Source organism: Drosophila grimshawi, unplaced genomic scaffold (assembly GCF_018153295.1).
Source record: "Drosophila grimshawi isolate 15287-2541.00 unplaced genomic scaffold, ASM1815329v1 contig_44, whole genome shotgun sequence".
Lineage (NCBI taxonomy): Eukaryota > Metazoa > Arthropoda > Insecta > Diptera > Drosophilidae > Drosophila > Drosophila grimshawi.
In genome coordinates this window covers 18,678,485-18,700,404 of record NW_025063240.1, presented here as the reverse complement: position 1 = coordinate 18,700,404, position 21,920 = coordinate 18,678,485, and the positions used below count along the sequence as shown (strand labels likewise).

At 40.9% G+C, this 21,920-nt stretch overlaps 1 protein-coding gene across 2 annotated transcripts in view; it reads left to right on the top strand.

Moving 5' to 3' along the window:
* Positions 1–21,920, top strand: part of LOC6557358 (junctional adhesion molecule A) — a 90,814-nt gene that overhangs the window by 56,021 nt on the left and 12,873 nt on the right. For both annotated transcript variants that reach the window (XM_032743130.2, XM_001983703.2), the window contains exons 3-6: positions 1,403–1,623; positions 4,939–5,149; positions 5,694–5,821; positions 10,315–10,483. In XM_032743130.2, coding sequence (XP_032599021.1) covers positions 1,403–1,623; positions 4,939–5,149; positions 5,694–5,821; positions 10,315–10,483 — 729 coding nt within the window. The remainder of the gene's footprint in view (positions 1–1,402; positions 1,624–4,938; positions 5,150–5,693; positions 5,822–10,314; positions 10,484–21,920) is intronic.

The window sequence follows — 21,920 nt, the reverse complement described above, 5'->3', positions numbered from 1 at the left end:
TGTGGGCTTGCATGTGGAAAAAACAGTTTTCGAATGAATGCAAGTTTTAATCCTTGAAATATGATTTGAGTGCAAATATTTTTGCATAACCATGAGCTCGACTCTTCTCCACACAGTCACTTGCGGTTTTGCCGCTATGCTTGCCTCTCTATGTGTGCGCATGTGGATGTGTGTGTGTGTGAGTGAGTGCGCGTTTGAACGTGTGTGTTTTGCCTGCCTCACATGTGATGTAAGCAGTGACACAATTTCGTTTCTCGTCTTATGCGTGTGTCTGTCCGTGTGTCTGTGTGCACTTGTACTTGCCAACCGCAAACACTTCACTCGCTTGAAGGCTGAAGGCTGCCCTCCGCCAGGTCGGGCCAACAGCTACTACCTTATAATATCCCCTTATCCGCCTGCTCTCTTACCTTGCCACATGCGTTCATTTTTGCAGCTGTCTGCGGTTTTGAAATGCATTTCAACCATCTCTCCACCTGTCCACCACTCCACCATTTTACTGTACAGTGGCCAGCGCTGATGCGCTTATATATTCAGTGAGTGGTTCATTTCTAAATTGAAACTAAAGAGTTGCCAGTGGCTACCTCTGTGGCCACTTGCGCACCATTCGACCATACTTCCTGCCAGCACGTTAATGAACAAAGTTCCTGTTTGGGGCGGGCTTAGTCGATGACAGAAGTCAAGCTGACGTGCGTTGTCAGGACTCGAAAGTATGTATTCCTGTGCTGAGCATCTGCCTGACATTTATAGCGTACATTTTTTTAGTATTTCAGTTACGTATTTTTTGTTGTATTTTTTTTTTTCTTTTTGGTGCCTGCAATCAAAAATATTTTTTCCGGTGAAAAGTTGCAGTACCATTTTTTGATTGTTGGCTGCTCTACTTTTACCATGAGTTTTAAATGTTTGCCGACGAACGCGGTGAAAAGATAAAATGCAGGAAAAACCCACACACGGAAAAATAACTATTTCCACATTGTGTCTCTCCAAATATACACATTTGGAATTTTTTAACATTTTTATTTTTTTTTAGCAGCACAACTCTTCGCTCGCGAGTTTAAAGGTAAATCACAGAATACTTGAAGGAAAAAATTGATTTGTATCAACTGAAATTTAAAAAACTTCAAAGTGATTCTAAATTAAAAACCAAGACAATATGTGATCAAAACAACATGCCGTCTTAAATTGCTTTTGTTGAAAGCTCTACTTATAATGGAGCACATTTCATTTAATTTGAAACAAAAAAATGAGAATCACAGGAGTTTTTTGCTTTTGTAGTGCGCAGCAACATCTAAAAATAAAATGTGTTCTTTAGGTATAAATTTCTTTGTAATGAGATCTGAAACCGTAACGATTTATTTCTAATTATAATTCAATGTTTCTTTTGCTTGTGTTGAATTCGCTACAGATATGACAAATGGCGGTGTGCATGGACCCATCGAGGGCTACAACTCGCTAGATGAGATGACTACGACACCGGGAGCGATATATACGATGCCCACCGCTGCCTATACGCATCCCAAATGGATGGAACCATACTTTGATCCCTCAACGCCCCGCAATGTGACCGCCTTGATGGGCAAATCCGCATATCTCAGTTGCCGTGTGCGCAATTTGGCCAACAAAACGGTGAGTAAGAAACGGCTGGTGACTTGGAAAGTTTTTCTCCTGTTCGTGACGATCCGCTTAGACTTTAAAATTTTTGACATTACCCCGCTCTCGCATTCTTAACTGCCTTTTCCCAACTGTTAGGTTACTCTCCATGCGCCTTGCCGTTTTTGTTGTTGTTGACTTTGTTGATTTGCCAACCTAGTCGACTGTCGAGTCGCGTTTGCCAAAATGTAATTCCCCTAGCATGACTGCCAAATTTTTAATTAGTTACACGCCCCCGTCCAACAAAATGGGCTTCTATTTTTTTCATTTGTATTTTGTGTATTGTCTGCTGTGAACGTGCTGTGTGCGCGGAACTGGCTGTTGAGGGAGCGGTACTTGTGCGAGGACCTTTTCTTGGGCGCCTACCGTCGTCCTAAGTCGGCATTAAGTTGTTTTGTTTTGCTGAAATTTTTGTATTCTGTTCTGCAAACGCGACTGTTATTGCAATTGTTTTTCTTTGTTTATCTGCTTTAATTGCGTCCCCGCCACGTTGGCCCATCTATTAAAGAGACACTCTACCCGGGCAACGATGCTCCCTTGGCAACCTGCTGTTAACTGCTGCTCTTGCTGGGAGAATAAGTGAGAAGGCGCTCCATTTAGATTGTGAAATACTCTGTATTTAGATTGTTAGAGTTGTGGACAGTCATTTATGTCGAGTCTTTTAAAATTTTCCATTCATAATTTTTCTATTCATATTTTCCATTTCCATTTTGATTTATCTGATTGACTTTCAAGTTCACTGTTACCCTTTTTCTTACCTTTTTATGGAGAAAATAATTGGTGTATATATAAAGATTTTGTTTTTAAATCAGACCCAGAATGAATTTTATGTAATACAGGGTATATTGACCCAGTCTTCTCACCTAAGGACCAAATATATGCATACTCATATGGGGACAAACAGCTCTTGACAACAATTTTAATTTGCCTTCTTTGTAACATTTAATTAGCAAAGGACTGTAGTCGCTTATTATTAAAATGATATTTTGCGAACTGAATGTGTCAGGAATGCCGCCTGGTCGTGACAATTTTTATCGGCGTCTACCGAACTTTTTTAATATGCGTGACGGACAAGTTTATGAATAATTAAACACACCCAAAAGTGTTGCGCACTGCGATTAATCACTGAAGAGCACCCTACCCCAATGCCCCGAGATGGCATGGTGTTATGCTGCTGGAATCAGTTTGGTTGAAAAGATTCGAACGCTCATTAACAAACAATGCAAGACATGCTGCGCAAAAGCAAACAAACAGCAATCGCTTCAAATGCCAAAAACCAACAAAGTTTTACGCACACACCCTGAACTACCGACATACTTGACTCAAATGGAAACTGTAACAACGGCACTAACAGAAATAGGGGATGAAAGGGGAGCAAATGCAGAAGGGGCACTTGCAGCAAACGGGAAACTTTTAATTTCTTGCCAACACACAAAAGCGACGAGTTGGCGGCCACACGTCAGCGACTAAAGTGAGCTGGGCAAGACCCCTTTAAAAGCAGGGTTAGAGCAGTGGTGGGGAGGGGGGTCTACAAGGACTATTGCTACGACAACTCCAAGCACAACTACAACACTTGCAATAGCATTGAAGCGTAAAATTATTTAAACAATTTTCGTTGAAATTGCACTCGCCGCACGCGTCAACACACTTGGCGGTGGCCAAGCCGAGAATGCCAAACAACAAACCCGTAACCAACTCAGCAGGATACGTTGTGTCAGAGTGTGTGTATGTGCATGTAATTGCAATATTGCACTAGAGGCGTCGCTGCTAATATCCTAGTGAGAAATGGAGGAAACTGTCGAATGAGTGCATGTGCGTGTGTTGTTTGTGGTTTTTGTAGTTGTTGTTGCTATTGTTGTTGTTGTCGCACAGTGTGCACTTGTTAATTACACTTTAATTTGTTGCGTAAAATGTTTGTTTAATGGCGGTCCTTGTCGACATGTTTTTCACACTTTTGTATACAGTCAATGACGTCGACATTTTGGGTTGCACCCAAAAAAAACAAGGAGGGCGTTCCCCAACCCGATGTGTGGCAGCTCATTGTTTAGTATGCAACAACATTTCGTATAATTAAACGCACGCACCCAAAAATTTTAGACACGCCCAGTCAACTTTATTCAGTCAAGTTTTTGGCGTGCACAGCGTGTGGCAAGTGCGATAATTTTGCATTTACATTTGACTTAATAAGTTGCGCATATCAAGTGCCAGAACGAGCCACACATGCGATAGAGACAGACAGTCGAGCGAGTGAAAGAGAAGAGGTGAAGTGGCGAAGAGAGAGAGAGATGAGTTGGTGGTGGAGGAAGTGATGTTTAGAAGGCAGCTTACAAAGTTGCATCTCAGCGCAGCAACTACTTAAAAACTTTGTTATAATTAAGCAAAAGCTAAAAGCAACTCAAAACTCACCAGCAGCCAACCCCAAAAGAAGATCCACTGAGTAATGACTAACGAACACTAATGCATACACACAAATACCCACACGGACACGAACACAAACATGCCTTCGCACAAAGATAGCTTTCTTAGGGATTACAGTCCCCGAAAACTTTCCAGCTCATGCGTAACACATCAAGTTGCTCAAACGTTATGTGCACCGGGCCAAGGTCTGCGGCCAAGTTGATTGCACAGGATGAGATACGCGCCCATTAACAATGCGAGGAATACACGCATTGCTGGCTGATTAATCGCTAAAAGGTCCTTCAAACGATACGCACAGGATGATGGACCTGCACAATGGGACTCCTTGCGCACTTCATTCGAATTTGATGGCATTGCGACGGCAATTCAGCTTTCAATTGCTGCATTTTTAATGCCAACATTTTACCTCGGGCCATAAAGCAAGAGATTTCTGGGTTGCCATATGCCCTGTATCCTGTGGCTGAAAAGGGGTATAACGAGACGAAGACCAACTAAACCAGAAAGATTGTTGAAGAATTTTTGCACCAGAAATAACAAAACTTTATCGGAAAAAAAAACTAATCAGCTTAGAAATGGAAATTGAATTTTTCTTCTTTGATTTTTCTTTGAATTTCAAAATAATAATTTAATCTAATAAATAACAATATTTATTTTAAGAATTCAACTCAGCTGGTTTTTGGTTGCTGGCACATCCCTCCTTTGCTTAAAATCTAATTTAGTACCGCCTGGTCAGAATCTCCAATATTTTCGCGCTCACACCAAATTGCCTTTAGGTTATTTTGACGTGGAAAACATGGAATGTTATGCGATATCCTTTTGCCACATTTAATTGACATTTTGTGAAATTTCTTTGTTTGTTTGTGTGTGTGGCAGGTATCCTGGATACGGCATCGAGATATACACATATTGACGGTGGGCTCGTACACGTACACGTCCGATCAGCGGTTTCAGGCCACACATCATCAGGACACCGATGACTGGACGCTACAGATAAAATGGGCCCAGAAGCGAGATGCGGGCATGTACGAATGCCAGATATCAACGCAGCCCGTCCGCAGCTATTTCGTCCGTCTCAATGTTGTCGGTAAGTATGCGTTTGAGTGCGAGCTTGAGTTTGACTTTGAGTTTGAGTTTGTAAGCTTGAATTTCACATTGGCGTTGGAGTTGGAGTTGAGAGCAGTGACTTTGGCTTTGGCTTCATAAAAAAATCAACCATTTGTCGCAAATAACAAAAGGCAAAGGACACTCGCCAAAAAAAAAGTTGTTGAGCAAATAAATTACAGCAAACGAGTGAACAACACGCACAGTGGCATCGGCGACGACGACGACGTCGGCAGGAGGGCGTCAAGTAACGTCGAGGACTTGGTTTTTATACGACAATAATTTCATTTTATCTTGTAGTTTATTATTCTACAGTGTCAGCCAGAGGCCTGCCTGCCTGCCCGACTGCCTCCTGTGTGAGCCTCCTGCCAGCCTCCGCCTATGTCAGCTTTTCTGTGTCTGCCTCGTTTTACCCGCGTTTTTCAAGCATTTCTTCTACTTATTCCCATCTTTTTTCTCTTCCATTCTTTTTTTTATTTTTTGGTTACTCGTCGTCTGCACTTTTCATTGGTTTTCACTGTTGACAGTGCCAACGGCGACCATACTTGGCGGACCTGACCTTCACGTTGATAAAGGCAGCACCATAAATCTCACTTGCACTGTAAAGTTCAGCCCCGAACCACCGGCCTACATATTCTGGTACCATCACGAGGAGGTAATTAAACTTTATTGTTACAATTTTCACGAAAATGCGTTTGATTTTTTTTTCTTCTTTAGTTGTAACTTTTGTAGTTTTCGGCAGTCAAATTGGCAATGAGTGAGCCTTGTAGTTAATTAATTTGATTTGCATGGTTTTAAGTTTTGCCATAGCACATTTAATTAGCTACAAATATAAAAGTTCGGTAAGAAAAAGATATCATAGCCCTTCAAAAGAGCTTGAAGGTATAAAATGTCCACAGAAATAACTTTGAAAAAAGCGGAGTCGACCATGGCATTTTGATTATGGTCCTTTATTTCAATACTGCCTTCAAAGTTGAAAACACGACTTTGACTCGAAATTCATAGTCAAACTCTGCGCTCAAAAAGTGCTTTGAGGGTTTAGTCAAAACTTTCCACAGTCATAACTATGTCAAAACTTTATCCGTTTTCAATGACCACGGATTTTTTACCATGGTTCGAGCTGTAGATTAATACTGCATTCATAGTTGGATTCACGTTTCTGACTCAAAATCCATGTTCAAATTCTGCACTCCAAAAATCAACTTTTTTTATGTCTTTTTTAGAGAAAATTAAAGAAAGCCCTATACTCAAACATAAGAAACCCATAAATTTTCACGACCTTTTTATTAATCTAAATCGTTCGTAAAGCAAATGGGCGTAAACTTAATTTCGTTATATCGAACAATTTGCTAAAGTGCCTGTTTTCTGGAAATTCAACTGATAGCAAATATGTTATCAGCAACTACATCGCAAGCAGCACTCAGATCACGCAAGCTGAATCCCTTAATGCCTTCCATTCAACCGGAGAAGCAACTCTCGTGCGTGGAGCTTATTTGCAAGCCGTCGTCGTTATTTAAAGTGTCAGCTGTTGATACTTTAATAAGTAAATCAAGGCAGTTGCAAGCACAATCGCATGTCCTGCGTGGCGTGCGTGGCAACCGCGATGTGGGTCAATGTGGCACGCCAAATTAATACTTTAAACAGCTGAGCGAATCACAGAAAACAATTGGAGCTAAACAGCTTGGCCAATCCAGGTGGCTACATCATACCTAAACCGTTGGCCATCAATTATTTGTGTTAGTTTCAAGCGACTTAAGCAGCATAAGCAGCCTGGCTAATTGTGCAGCATTAAAAGCGCTTAAGTCGCAACAGGATTTGTGCCAGCTGCAAAGAGAGACGGCGCGAGAGCGAGAGAAAGAGAGAGAAAGAGTTTATCCGAGAAGTAGTCGTAACAGTTACAGGCTAATTGCAATGCAAATGCCAAGTAAAACACCGACGAAAAAATCGTGAATGTAAAAGAGTGGACGCCAGAAGGCAAAGAGAAGGCGACCCTGTTGGCAACGTGTTAAAAGTGCACAAATCCTGCTGTCAACGGCTTTTGTTGCTGCAATCCTTGGTGCTGTTGCTGCTCACTTCTTGCTGCCACTTTTATTTCTGGAATTTTCTAATTAAAATCCTTGCAGCTCAGCCAAGAACCACGCGCCACAATTGTGTGCCTCTGGGCAGGTGCAGGTCCCTACATGAATGTCAATGTGTGCGGCGTATAAGGGAGTGTGCGCGTGTATGTGTGTGTGTGTGTGTGTGTGTGTGTGTGTGTGTGTGTGTGTGTGTGTGTGCAGCCGCAACCATATCACAAGCTACCGTCCTTGTCCATGCTGCACACGGATTATTTACGATCCACGCAAATTTGCTGTTAATTAGTTTAATGGATGGATAAACTTAGTTGATGCACTTGCTGTTTCTACTCATTCTCTCAAGCACTCGTTGCCTCAGTGGTATGCAGCACTTTTCTTATTTATTTTATTTTTTTTTGCCTGTCACTCACATCCCCCTGCTAATTGTAATTAACGTTACATATTTTCTCTTGCGCGCTCAACACTGTTCACGTTAATGGCCCGGGTCAACTCTTTTGCTCCACCTTTGCTGGCCACTTCCGCGTTGACTTCTAGCATGTGTCCGTCTGCCGAGAGGGTCACTTAATGAATCCCTTCGTAAGTTGTTCTTAGTAAGTTAAAGGGATATAAAAATTAAAAATGCCGGGTGTGCAATTGTAGACTGTAGGTATATAAACTTGTATCTACAGAGTAGAAAATGTACACCAAGTGTTGCCAGTGATTTTGTCTCGTATTATTTAAATTGCCTTCATCTTCTCGATATCTTATTAATGATAGATGCTTGATCAATTAGATAAATTAATTGGTATATGGTGTTTTATTGAATCTATATAGTTATAGTAAAGTAAAAGTCTAAAATCTTTTCAGCGGAACAAGCACCATTCCCGAAGACATCATCAATTATCGCTTAATTGTGCGACGGGTGAAAGTGATTTAGTCAGCTATTAGCTGTCTGTCAAAGCAGTCTTTACGTTAAAAGTATACAAGTGTCAGCAGTATCAGATGCGACTGACACTCGTCCCATATTGTTGTGTCCTGTGTGACAGACTTTTATGCACATTTAACATCTGAGTTTTTTATATGCTCGATTATTTTGTTGCACGGTGCCGGCGACAAATGGGATATGGAACATATCTCGCATTTTTACTATGCATTCGTTTTCACAAATATTTCATTTTAATGTTGCTTTGCTGTTGCCAAGAGCTGCAATTGCTTGGTATATGAAATTTTACATTTTTGATGCAGCTCAGTCGCAAAATGCTTTTCCAATTTACGGATTCACTGGCTGTCAGTTACCAGTTGCCAGTTGCCAGTTGCCGTTTACCAGTTTACCAGTTTACCCATTCACCCCTCGGCCAGGCTGTCACTGTAAGCCGTCGCTTTCATTAACCAATTTGCCAGCAAGCAAGCAAGAACAGCAAGAGCAACAGCAACAGCAACAGCCACAGCAACAACAAATTATAATACAAATACGGAATTTATGCTGATAGCGATGACAGCAATGGACTATAATGACAACCAGACTTTCGTTAGTTCCGCTCCCTGATAGGCAAACTTTTTACTTGTGCCTGGGCAAAAAGTTGTTATGCCAAAGTTTTTGGGCATTGTCATTGTTTTTTATACTCGTATATCGAGCATATCTACAGTTTCATAGCGCCAATATATACATATATATAGCTATTGCTGGATGTACGTTACGTTTCCCTATCGTCATCATTATCAGTGACGCCAACTTTTCTTTCATTTTTCATATTATTGCAAATGCCGTCGATTAGCTGAGATTATACAGCAAATTATGCGCCCTCCAGCTACAAATGCTATCACATCCAAAATGGGGGCGTAGACAGCTGCTTACTTCCGTTCTACTCTATACTGTCCTCTGTTCGTTTGTTGCTGCCTCCATTTTCTTGTCGCTGTCAGCGGCATGATGTGTTAATGTCAGCTACTTGCTCTCTGCTCTCTGCCCTCTGTCCTCTGTCCTTTGTCATTTGTACTCCTATTCTCCCTGCCCCCCACTCTGTGACTCTCTGAACTTTCTGTATTGGTATTGGAAAATTATTCTGGTATTTGTTTTTGTCGTCGCTTTGAGCATCTGCCTCATTTTGTGACTCAATATGCAGCTCGATTTGCCCTGCTGCTATTAGCAGCAGTCGACATTTGACATTTGTGCCCTTCTACTACACTCGGCGAAAAGGGATACTTTGCAACCATATCTATATTCTTAAAATTTCGGTGTACATCTCTAGAGCTAGAGCTCGAAATAAGTAATAAGCGTAAAAACAACTATATTCAAAATAACAACAATGCTCCGAAAATGATTGTTTGACCATGTTGATCACAACATTCCCTCATTTCTCTGCGTGTACCAATCACATTAATCGATAATGAAGTTGAGTTTGATGCTGCTAATACGGCTGCTGCGTATCTATCTATCGCACAGAGTGCCATCATCATCATAATGAAGCAGCCAGCGCTGTTACCACTTGCTTTTAGCCTAAGTAAACCGATGTTGGCCTCTGCTCTCACTTGATTAACATAATTTTTGTTACTTATCGCCGTCTCCCTCCAGCGCGCTTGAGTCTTAAATAACCTTTCAGCTTTCGTTAAGTCAACTTTAATCGGGCACCCAGCCATTAAATTCCAATTAAAATCGCAATTTAAAACGCATTTCCGGGGAAACAAGGGCCTGACACCATTGAAAAGTAAACAAGAAGCGCTGACATGTTTCGCTGATTTGTAATGTCTGTCAAGAGCAGCTGTTGTTACCCTATGCCCCTCTGCATCTCCCTCTCCCCCTCCCTCTCCCTGCCACGTATGCTGTCACACGCATTTGAAAATTACGAAACAAAAAACGCATATGAAATTTGAGCATCCGCGTTAAACAACAAACAAGCGGGCGAAGCACTCGCTTATTATTATTGTATGCCACCATCAAAGTTATCCAATAAGAAAAAAAACATTTTCCTGCGCCACTCATTGTTCTCACATTATGCTGCTGCTGTATGTAGGTGGGGAGAGGGGTAAGAGTTTTGATGCCTATGCTATGACTGCCGTTACTTACCCCAATTTTTGCGTAATGCTCTTCCATTTGCAGGTCATTAATTATGATTCATCAAGAGGCGGCGTGTCGGTAATTACCGAAAAGGGCGATGTGACAACCTCATTTCTGCTCATACAGAATGCAGATCTGGCCGATTCCGGCAAATACTCATGCGCCCCCTCCAACGCAGATGTGGCCAGCGTTCGTGTGCATGTTCTAAATGGTAAGTACCATCACCAGCAACATTCACTACAACGACAACTACCACCAAACACTACCACACTGCAACATAACGGCACACATACATGCACACACCAATTTATAAAGCATTCCTCTACATATTCACTAATGTATGCACCATAGGCTGTATGAGTGTGTGTGTGCTCTCTGCCAAAAGTGTTGCATGCCACTAGGCGCTGCAACTAAAACAATGCCAGGAACATATTGAACACAATGCTGCTAGACTGTAAAATGTCCTGGAATCAATTTCATCTTTCATGAACAAATTTTAAAAGATTTTCAAAAGATATTCACCAAAAAGTCTCTTTGTGGTTTCTTTTAAATAATATTTAATAACTCAAAATTAATTACAATACAAGGACAACACAACTCATTTGATTGATTCGTACGTCGAGCATGTTTCTCAAGCTTTTTTTATGTCTAGATTTATTTATTCACATTATAGAAAATTAAAGTTTAAAATTAGATTATATACAATTAAAAGACAGAACTAAATTAGAAGTTCAAAATCAAATAAAAAGTAAAAAATAAAAAAAAGAGATATAATAAATCTTTGGTTATTAAAATGTAAAGTGGTCAAAAATGTATTTTAAGGATTGGGAAAACAAAAAAAGGCGACCCAATTAGACCGAAATTTTGTAAGCATTAAGCCAATTGTGGAAAATATAAACTTTAAGATAAGGGCAAAAAGTGGGGAACAGAATAGAGACAAAATGGTGCAATTTCTCATAGGTTTCCTGGAGATATATTAGTATTGAAAATTTATTTGAAAAGAAGCGAGAGTTTTCAGCTCGGATTAACAAGCCTTTACTAAAAAATGACAGGGTAGCAAAGTAGCACAAATTGATAATTGTAAAAGCGTTACATATTAACTGCCAAAGTGCCTCTGCCGGCTGCAGTAGTAATGTTGCATGTCTCTCTCTCTCTCTCTCTCTGCCTGTCTCTGGGTCAGGTCTCTCTGTTGTTTTTTGGAATTCTAGCAAATTTGTGTGCGATTTCCAAAGCTTTCAATGTTTGCCCCGCCATGGGGCATCCAAAGCGCCAGGCGACATGTTTTTGGGGCCTGCGGCAAAAGGCAATTGCAAAACTGTATCGTACCTGCACCACCCGGGTGGGTCAGTTTATGAAGTCAAACGGTGCGACGATGTTGCATGTTCCTGTCAGGTGATTGACGTTGCCCCAAGCGCAGCCAACAGCGAGCGGTAAGTGGCAATCGAAATAGCAATGACAAATGTGGCAAATCAGCTTAAGGCAAACGATGCGCACGTGAATAGGGAAATGTTTTCTCAGAAAAGAAAATTAACTAGAATATTAAGAATACTCAGGGGTTGGGGCTGCGGATATTGTTGTCTGGCTGACTGCCACAAAACGATACATCCGCCTTCGATTTGCCACTGTTCTGGCTACTTGAGGCTGGAATACAATAAATAAATTGATACATATATAAATTGTAGCAAGCGCTTTTACAATTTGGCTTGATTTCCACGAGGACTGGTCACAAAGAGATGCATGCAGTACATTGTAAACGTGGCCCCAATATTATTCCACTTGATGTTGCCCCAGGCGCCAGTTGTAGCTTCGTTGTGTTTTTGGGGGCACAAGTGAAACACACATAATCACATCAATTATGAGCAAATTAATTAGCACACTGCGGTTAATTGCAGGCAAACTGAATGGCAGCCCCCAAACATACCACTGGTCTCCAGTGGGGTGAAAAGGGGTGGGTGGCATGAAGGTTGGCCAAAGACGTATCCTTATACAGCATCTGTTGCCGGCGACATTAACAAATTGCAATTGGGAGAGCTGGGAACGACTGGCAAGGAATTGTTGCAATTTGCCAGCATAATCGCTGTCGATTGGCGTAGATTTGACACAGTTAAAATAAATTACGTCATTGTGAAAGGGAAAACAACAATAACAACAAGTGCAAGCCACACAACAATACAATGCCACTGACAGCACACAGAATGGCATGCAATTTAAAGCCGGCATGAGGTTAGAAAGAGAGAGACGGAGAGAGAGAGAGAGAGAGAGCGACAGATAGAGAGAGAGAGGGGTGTGTGGGGCATACCCCTAGCCATCTGGCACGTTTTTCAATCATGCTAACGGCGCCATGGTGACCAACAGGCCCCGCGTCCCCCTATCCCTTAAGCCACTTCCTTTCTCTGGCATGCAGGCTGCAGGCCACAAATGGACCGCAAATGGCAGCATGCGGAAATCCATGCTGCAGCTTTTGTAAACGTTTGCCAGCCATTATGCATGAATGCATAGAAATACATGATGTCACACACACACACACACACGCACGTATACAGGTGAAGAAGGGGCGACACCAAAATAATGAAGTGGCTGGCAATGCAAACGACCCGACATCACACAGGCCACGCGTTTACAATCCAAATACCACAAAAAAACACAATTCTCTACCTTTATTCAATATATCGAATTCCATTTTACTCTGCACTATTTAAGCAATTGATTCTCATTTTCTTTTGTGGCTGCAATCGAATGGAAAACACTATATTTAAAATGTTTACTTGAATATATTCAGTGTTACAAACAGTACTTTATTTGTCAGTCGCATTTGAACAACAAGTTATGCAGCTACATTCAGTATTGAAATCAAAATGAAGCTTATAGAATTTTATCACATTTTTGTGAAATCCTAGACAATTTAATAAAACTACTGTAGCATGTCCATAAAAGAAATGGTTTCAAATATGCAAATTTTGTGGGTTTTGTGTGCACACTGTGCGGTTGCTGTTGCTGTTGCTGTTGATGATGTTGCCCGCGTGTGCGTTGTTGATTGACACCAGCGACCAATGCCGCTTTATGGCAAAGGCGATGACTAACAACAGCGAAAATCAGGCAAACCCTCATTCATGTGTGTGTGTGTGTGTGTGTGTGTGTGTGTGGGTATCTGTCTGGGTTTTGGACCAACAATGTGACTACGATTGCTGACAGGACCCACAATTCTCGCGTTAATGGCATCAGCAACAGCAGCCACAGCAACAGCAACAACAACAACAGCAACAGCAGTTGTGACAGGCAAACAAAACCCAGGCGTTCGTTCGCGTTGACCATCGTAGTACAACAATGGAACGTGGCCTGAACTTGTTGGCCATGACTGACATACACATGCCGGTCATGTCACTACGCATTTGGCATAACAAACTGCAACAATGAGACAGACAGGCCAGGGAGAGACTCTGATAGGGCAGCCAGCAAGGCAAAGACATAGAGGCACACAGCCGAGCAGATATTTCTGGGGCTTATTGGTATCCAAAGTTATGCGAAACACTCACAGACAGAGTGGAGTGATGCAGTGGTGCAGTGGGTGCTTCAAAGTCAATGCGTGCAAGCGTATCAATAGTGGGGGCAAACAATTTCTTGCCTCTCTCCAGCCAGCTGGCCAAATTTACAGCTGTTTCATTTGCAGTCAATGTACGTTTTGCAGCAGTCGTTTTTGAAATCGAATAATTCTCGTTAAGTGCACAGCATTCAGTACACTGTTCAACAAAGCTTCGGGTCTTATTTGTTAGCTTGCACTGATTTACTTTTTCTATTTGCTTTTACCTCGGATTTGCAGTTTTCTCTTCTTTTTTTTTTTTAAATCGTATACAAGTCTCATTTTTCAGTACCTCGTACAATTTATACTTCCTTTCTGATAAATAATTTACAAACTTTTGTGTGCGTCTTCAGATTACACAAACCCATTTATTGTTTGCATTCTTGAACGAAATTTGAAAAAAAAAAAAAAAATGAACTGAAAATACCTACAAAAAAATTACATCTAATTGAGGAGAAAACCAGTTACAAGTTTCTCTCATGCAATTGAAATTGCTTGAAACCAAATGCATTCCACAGCAGAATTTTCGAACCACTGTGTGTTGGTGCCCTGCCAAATGAAAGACTGAGAGATTGAAATGGCTTTGCCTTAATTTCGCTGCCACCTGCTAAATCGCTCTGACTGCTCTTCAATTTGGCTTAAAATTGAGTATAATGAAAATTTGCAAGCGCTGCGTGTTTCAAAGGAAAACCAACCCCCTCCTCCTGTCCTGTTTTGGTCTCCTGATGTGTGCCCCATTCAATTAATGTTTGTGATATTTTAGTAGTTTGGCGCATGTGGCAGCTGTTGCTGCGGTTATTTGTGGCCCACACAGGGTGAGAAGAAGAGCGTTTCCATATTGATATTTGTGTGACAGGGCACAAAGCCTTCAGCCTTCAGATGGCAGTGTAGTTTACACTTGAGAAATCAAACGAAAGCCCCACTGACCGAGAATACATATCGCATACGATGGCAATCACAATCGGGACAAATGTCCTGCCAGCTGCTACTGTTCAGCATCAACAAAACGAACAAGTTAAACTTTCGATTTATTTTTAGCCAGTTTGAAAATTTCTTGGCCATTTGTATGGCGCTTTTGTTGTCTTACCGCGTGTCCTGTGTATTCTGACCTGGCTGAACATCAACTCCCGCCTGCTGCAGCACCACCTGCACTACGCTACGCTCTCCCAAGCACCCATCAAAATGGCAAATGCCAAATGCCAAGGAACCGTCGGAGACGTAAAGCCTTGACCTGCTGCTGAACCTGCAGCGCCAGGACTTGAAACTGAAGCTGAAGATAGAAGCCTACCAAGATATTGGAATATCAAACAGCAGTGGTGTTCAACTCTTAGTTCTCATGGTTCGCTGCACGTATCGGAGTCACTGGCCAACTTAACCCAACTCTATCCCCTTTCCTGTCAATCCTCGAAGTTCACACAGAATCCAATCCTTTGACCAAGTTTGGCTCAAGCTGCAGCGATATGTGTTTTTGTGCAGGGATTAGCTTTGTATTTTGTCACAGGAAATTACATTTCGCCTTAAGGATGCCGGAGCGCAAAAATTTCGTTCCTTTCATTGGTTGCGCGCGTGTGGTTGTGTTTGTGTGTGTGTGTGTGTGTGTGTGTGTGTGTGTGTGTGTGGGATTGTATGTTCAGAATGAGGTGCATGTCCTGTGCGGATTGCGACTTCGACTATATGTTGTCCTGTTATCTAATCGCTTCTACGTGTATAAATGTGCTTGTGCGAGCTCAGGATTCGTTTCGCTTTCATCTCATCTCCAGGCCAACTGCCCCCACATCTTTCTCACCTGGCAAATTCGTAACTTTGGCTCCATTAGTATTTACACTACAACTAAACTACTACTACTACATACATACATACATTTCCTGTGTGTATCAGTTCTCGTGGCTGCAATTCCTGATCCAAATAACGGACTAACAGCCGAAACTTTTGCTGAGCACAAGGATATCGCTGCGAATTCGTTATGTGTCTGTGTGTGTGTGTGTATTTAAATGACAATGATGCTTGTGTGTTGATAGACGACAACTAATACACTGTCCGAAAGCAGTCAACTCTAATTTTCGATGTGTACCAAACGGAAAGTTAAGCAAATTGACACAGCACTCTGGGGAGTTGAGTGGAAAGCGGGAGTTTATTTAGTGAGCAAATCCGTTTTAATTATTTCGCTTCATTGAAAACGCGAACTTGTAAACAGAATAATAAAACCAGCCAAGTGTTCTTTCAAATGTTGATTGACTCATTAATAAAATATTAATGCAGAGAAATATGCAGGGGGAGAAAATTCAAGTGGAACTCTTTTGCTTTACAACAAATGTGGATTTGAGAAATGTGCAACTTTAAGTTTGAAATTAAGTCAAGCTGTGTAGGATATTGATAATATATTACTAAGTAGTTGTCTAGTCGAGTCTTGAGATGGTTTCATCTTATTATTTATTATTTATATGATTGTTATTTATACATTTGCATTCATTTGTATAGCAAGTATTTTGTATTATTAACATTAAACTTTATCGAGTTCTCTTTGATTTCCCAACTGATTGACATTTTATGGACTCTATTTGATATTTGGCCTAGTTCATTTCGCTTAGTGTATTAGAGCTGTAGCTTGGGCTAAAAACTTTAGCCATAACTTATGATAACATTTCCGTGAGCCGTAGTCTTGCTATGCCTCTCCGCCCCCATAGTCCCTTGCTCTACTCACTGCCACATTTCTGCCTTGCCGCTATTCATGTTGAGTCAATCCTTGGAGATTGCCGTCTAACATAATTTGGGCCATGTTCTACGAGCCACTGAAAGCCGCAGCAAGTCTAACCAACTCCTTTGCAACACATACACACACACAAACACACACACACGCATCCACGAACATATTTATAAATCCGCAGCTAATAATATACGGCTTTTGTTTATTAGATTCATATGTTTTGTAGTCAAGTTGCTTGAGAGGCGTATGTATGTGTGTGTGTGTGAGGGTGTGTATGGGTACGTGTGTGTATTGGTGTGGCACTCATTATGTTTGGTTTTATGGTCGCACTGCGTGCTCCAATGGGCCCCCAAAGCACCCCCCTCTGCAATCATCCCCGCCTCCACCCGCTTATTGGCTGAAGCTTCTGCCTGAAGTGATTTTAATAAAATTGGCAAAGCGTGTAGGTAAAAACAAGTTGGGTCGGGCATGAGCGATAAGAGGGAGAGTGGCATGTAAATCCTGACCAGAAATCGCTGGCGTTGGCACATTTTTTGTAGCTGTTGCTGCTTCGGCTGTTGTTTGTCGCTCAATGACGAAATCGTGCACAAATTGCATGATTTACGTAATGGAATAAATAAAATAAATTGCTTAATTTACTGATAAATTACTTGGGCACAAAGGAACAGCAATCGGGTGTGAGCGTGCAAAAGTGTATGCGTATGGTTGACACACACACAAGCACACACACCCACTCACACACACACACACACAACGTCAACTTATTAAACACATACCTTTCCGTAGTTGTTGTGGTTGGGGCCTCTTTTCCCTTTTTACTTTGGCACTTTTTGTGTGAGATTAATTTAAGCACAAGGACCAGCTGCAGGCAATACACTCACCACACACACATACGTACACACACACCCATAGAAACAGAAGCACCCACACACACCCATTCACTCATACATATAAAAGAGTATAAACTATGTCTACTTAAACTGCAAACAAGCAGCAATGGCAGGACATCTAAAGTCCTGTACCTGGCCGCAACCGGCAACTGGCCTTATCCTGACTAGCCTGCTGACCCGTGCGACGCATTTACAGCCATCCATCCAACCAAACCCCAGCCACCCCTTTCTCCATCTCGATTATTTACAAAAGATTTATGCCAAAAGCTAATTTCATGGAAAAACGTATTGTTCTTGCCTGCTTGCCTGTGTTTAGGTGTGTATTTGCTTGTGTGTTTAGGTGTGTGTTTTGTGTTTTGTGTTTGTGTGTAGTTGTATGTGTTTTCAGGTCAGCTAAAATTGGTCAGTTACGTTGCGAATTATTGTTGTTGTTGCTGTTGCTTATAATCTAATTATTTATGTTAATCGCTCTCTAAAGAAGCTCAATATATCAAATTTCCACAGATTTATTATGTTCAGCCAACTATAATACAACATTTATCTACTAAAAATTTATGTTTATGTGTACCTCAGCTGCATGTAATAAATATACACACACTTGTACACAAATGAATTTACGCTCGACTACCTAATTATTGTAATCCTTTTATTTTGCATTATTTTATTAAAATGGATTTTAATGTTCGTACACTGTGTGGCAGATGAATGTAGCTTTAACATATAATCATGTTTTATTCATTAAATGGATCGAAGATGAGTTTGTAAGCCAAGAGGCATAAACTCTACGTTGAACATGATTGGCATCGTTTCGCAGCTGACTTGGCCGAATGCTCTTAACGAACTAATCGAAAGTCATTTGGTCGTTACAGCTGCATGCAGTTCACTGGCAACCAATGTACATATTAACAACAACAACAGCAGCAGCAGCAGCAGCAGCAACAAAAATCACTTTAGCCACCAAGCGGCAATAATAACAAAAAAGCAGAGCACTTGCAATTTGCCCGAGCTAATCTCAAAGGATATGTGCACAGCTGTAAAACAACTCGACCTCTCTCCCTCTCTCTCCCTCTACCTCACTCGTACACTGCCTCCCTCCTACTCTCTCTTTCTCTTTTATTCCCTGCCACACTCTTTTGATTCCTGCATAATGCCCTTCTCTCAATGTGGCTGCTGCTCTGCGTGCAGTTCAAATTTTCAATTGAATTCTACTTTTAATATGCCCCTAACTGTGAGCTTATAACTGTTTATATATATATGTGTGAATGTAAGTGTGTGTGTGTGTGTATTTGTCTGGGCACCCACACACTAAGCACATATGTCAAAGAGGCATATGACCCCAAGCTGATAGCCAAGCTCAGAACAGCAACAACAACTACCCAAATTGAACACAACTGTGAACTCATTTCGGGGCTGGGCAGAAAGCGGGCATCAAAACTTAATTAAAATTTCATTTTTGCAATTTTTTGACTCGTATACCCTCTAGATACCTGCACATGAGAATTGACAGCAATAAGCAGCACCAGTTCTATGCACTCAAATTTTTCAAATTACTTGCAGCGGTGGTGCAGTGGTGCGGCAAAGGAGTGGCGGTGCCATAAACTCAATTATGACAACTGAAAGCATCACAGCCAGTACAGCCAGCAAAAGACAAATGGTAAAAAAAAGAAAAATAAAATTCAATTATCTGGCCTTGGTCTGTTCGCCAAATGCGATTGATCGCCGACCTCCTCAACCCGCTTGTCCCTGCAACTCGCTTCTCGCGGACATTTTCCAAACGGGCATTTTGTCATTTCCAAATTTGTCACTTGACATGCGGCAGCAGCAGCAACAACAACGACAACACCAGAAATGTGGCCACTTGGTATTGGTTGTGGGTGGTTTGTTGTTGCTGCTTGTATTGGTATTGTCGGTTCGTTACATCGGCATTCGGTGGCATAATGTTGGCTTTAGCATTAACGTCAGTCGATTCCCCCATTGCCGTTGTCCTCGTTTGTCCGTCTGGTTACTTTTTCACGAATGTGATTTGAAAATTCGTTTTTTTGTCTGTCTGTTTCTTTTTCCTTTTACAGTGAATACGAATAAAGCGCATCAATCATTCAGTTGAGCATCAAGTGAGCTGAAGTGTATAGTAAATGTCACTGGCATGGCCAAAGGCCAAGGGCCAAGGGCCAAAAGCTAACATAAAGCATGACACATACTGAGAACGAGACGGGGAGCGATTGAGCGGGTACAGTTGCCACCTAGCCAAAGTACACGTACAAACTCCGTGTCCGGGCTTCTCGCTGGGTTTTTGGACTTCCGGTTTGCACAGGCATTTCCGTTTGCTTCCTAAGTAACTGCTCTGAGTCAATGGATTCTTTAACCTTCCAGCTATGTGTTTATGCGTTAGTCGCTCTTACGTATTACAAATTGAAGAGCATTACAAATCCAACAAAAGAACCTACAAAGAGATTTACACAGATTTGTCAACAGCCTGCAGAGAAGGATTGCTATAAAGTTACTTAGATGCAAACTAACTACACAATATCTTTAAAATGTATGAATTTACAGTCGACAAACAGTGACAAAACAAACACATTCAGGTGTGCATTAAGACACTGACAAAAATAGTTGAAAATTTTGTAAAAGGAAAATGGAAAATCAAAGTAAAAAAAATGACGTTTTCAAAAAGTTAACTAAATCTCAACTTGATAGGAAGCATATTGAAGAATATTTCTACATAATTTACATTTTTAATATCTGAGCTAACTATCTTTAACCAACCTGCCATTTATTTTAAAGGAAAAAGTATATTGGGATTTTGCCAAAAGCTGCCTCGAGTCAGTCTAGAACTTCGAACTATTTTTGATAGTGTTGATATGTGTATGGGTGTGTTTATTTAATAATTGTATGTCTCCATTTGCCAGCCTCACCGTTGTTGTTGTTTTCATTTCTTGTTGTTATCATTGCAATTACCTTTTTAGCCCAGAGCCACATGTGAGCACGATGAGTCTGTTCTGTTGCTGGTCGTTCGTTCCATGCCTGTTGCCGACCTGCTGTGCGGCTTTTGTGCAGGTGATTTGCTTGGTGTGACATATTCATTTGTTGGACATTTTGATTATTTTAAACGAACCGAAAATCCGTTGGAGTAAGTTTGTCATTTTGACAACTTCTGCCCTCGAACTCGCTCTCTCTCTGTCTCGCCAAAATTTCGTCATGTCTTTTCCCTGTGCATGTTTTAAATGGCAATTTGCTTGCCAGACTTGATTGAAATTGGAGTTGGTGTTTGTGTTTGTGTTCGGGTTTGTGTGCTGTTATTACCAAAAATTGCATTTGGCAATTAATTAATCACCAATTTAGCTGACAAATTCAATTAGAAGCTGCCCATGCGCCAATTTACATTCGCAGCACTTTGTGGTGATTTTATCAAGAGTAACCACTTGTTAAAAATAGCATATTTAATATTCAAGCCACAGTTTGATTGTCATTGTATATGAATTGCAAGCAAGCCAGCTCTCAATTTTAATAAAATACCGCTTCAAATATTTATAGATAAATTTTATTAAATATAAACATGAAGTTTTTAAATTGATTTTTGTATTTTGAATACGTTATAAGAGGAAAGTGCATACCATGTCACATCAATTCCCAAAACAATTTGACATATATTCAATAATTTCAACAAGGCATGCAAAAACACTTGTAAAATATTTCAACAAAATTCGCATTTACTCCCTGAATATATCTTGTGTGTATTATTATTTGTATTTTCTGGTTCTTGTTTCGTTTGAATCAATTGTGACACCAATTTGTTGATTGATTTCATTCGTGTTCTCCAAACCTTTTTTGTTTCGTTATACACTTTCCCAGGGGCTCACACTTTCCTACCCTCAGACACCATACTCTGGCCAAAAAGTTGTTTGGCATTTTCGCAAACGGTGTCCAGTCATAACTCGATAAACTTCACAAAAAAACACATACGTGCAGCATATCGAAATGGAAACATGGAAAACATATTTTTTAAAAGTATTTTTGCATAGCTTTGTGTGTGTATATTTTTAGCGAGAACATTGCCGAGTTCATTGTTTTACCTCCCGTATATATTGTTGGATATGGAGAAATGTTTATGCGTTTGCGTACTAAGCTGAGTATTTATTAGCATTTTTCGGCTTAGGCTGGCAGCCAGCTGCAATCTTGTTTTGATTGACCAACGAGCAGCCAGCTGGACCAAAATGTTGAGCGATGTCAAGAGTTGAAATAGATAAAAATAAAAACGGAGGGGCTGCAAATATAAAAATGAAAGCAACTTTTGGTGGTCAGTTGGCTAATTGAATGCTGCTCCAAAAAAATAAAATAGAACTGTAGATAGAAAGTATTTTTTGGTGGCACTTGTCTGCAATGAACTATTTAAAGCAGAGCTGCGCAAATTTACTTAAACTTAAAAGCATTTGCTTTTAATTAAAAATTTCTACTTGCTGCACTTACAAAAACCAACACA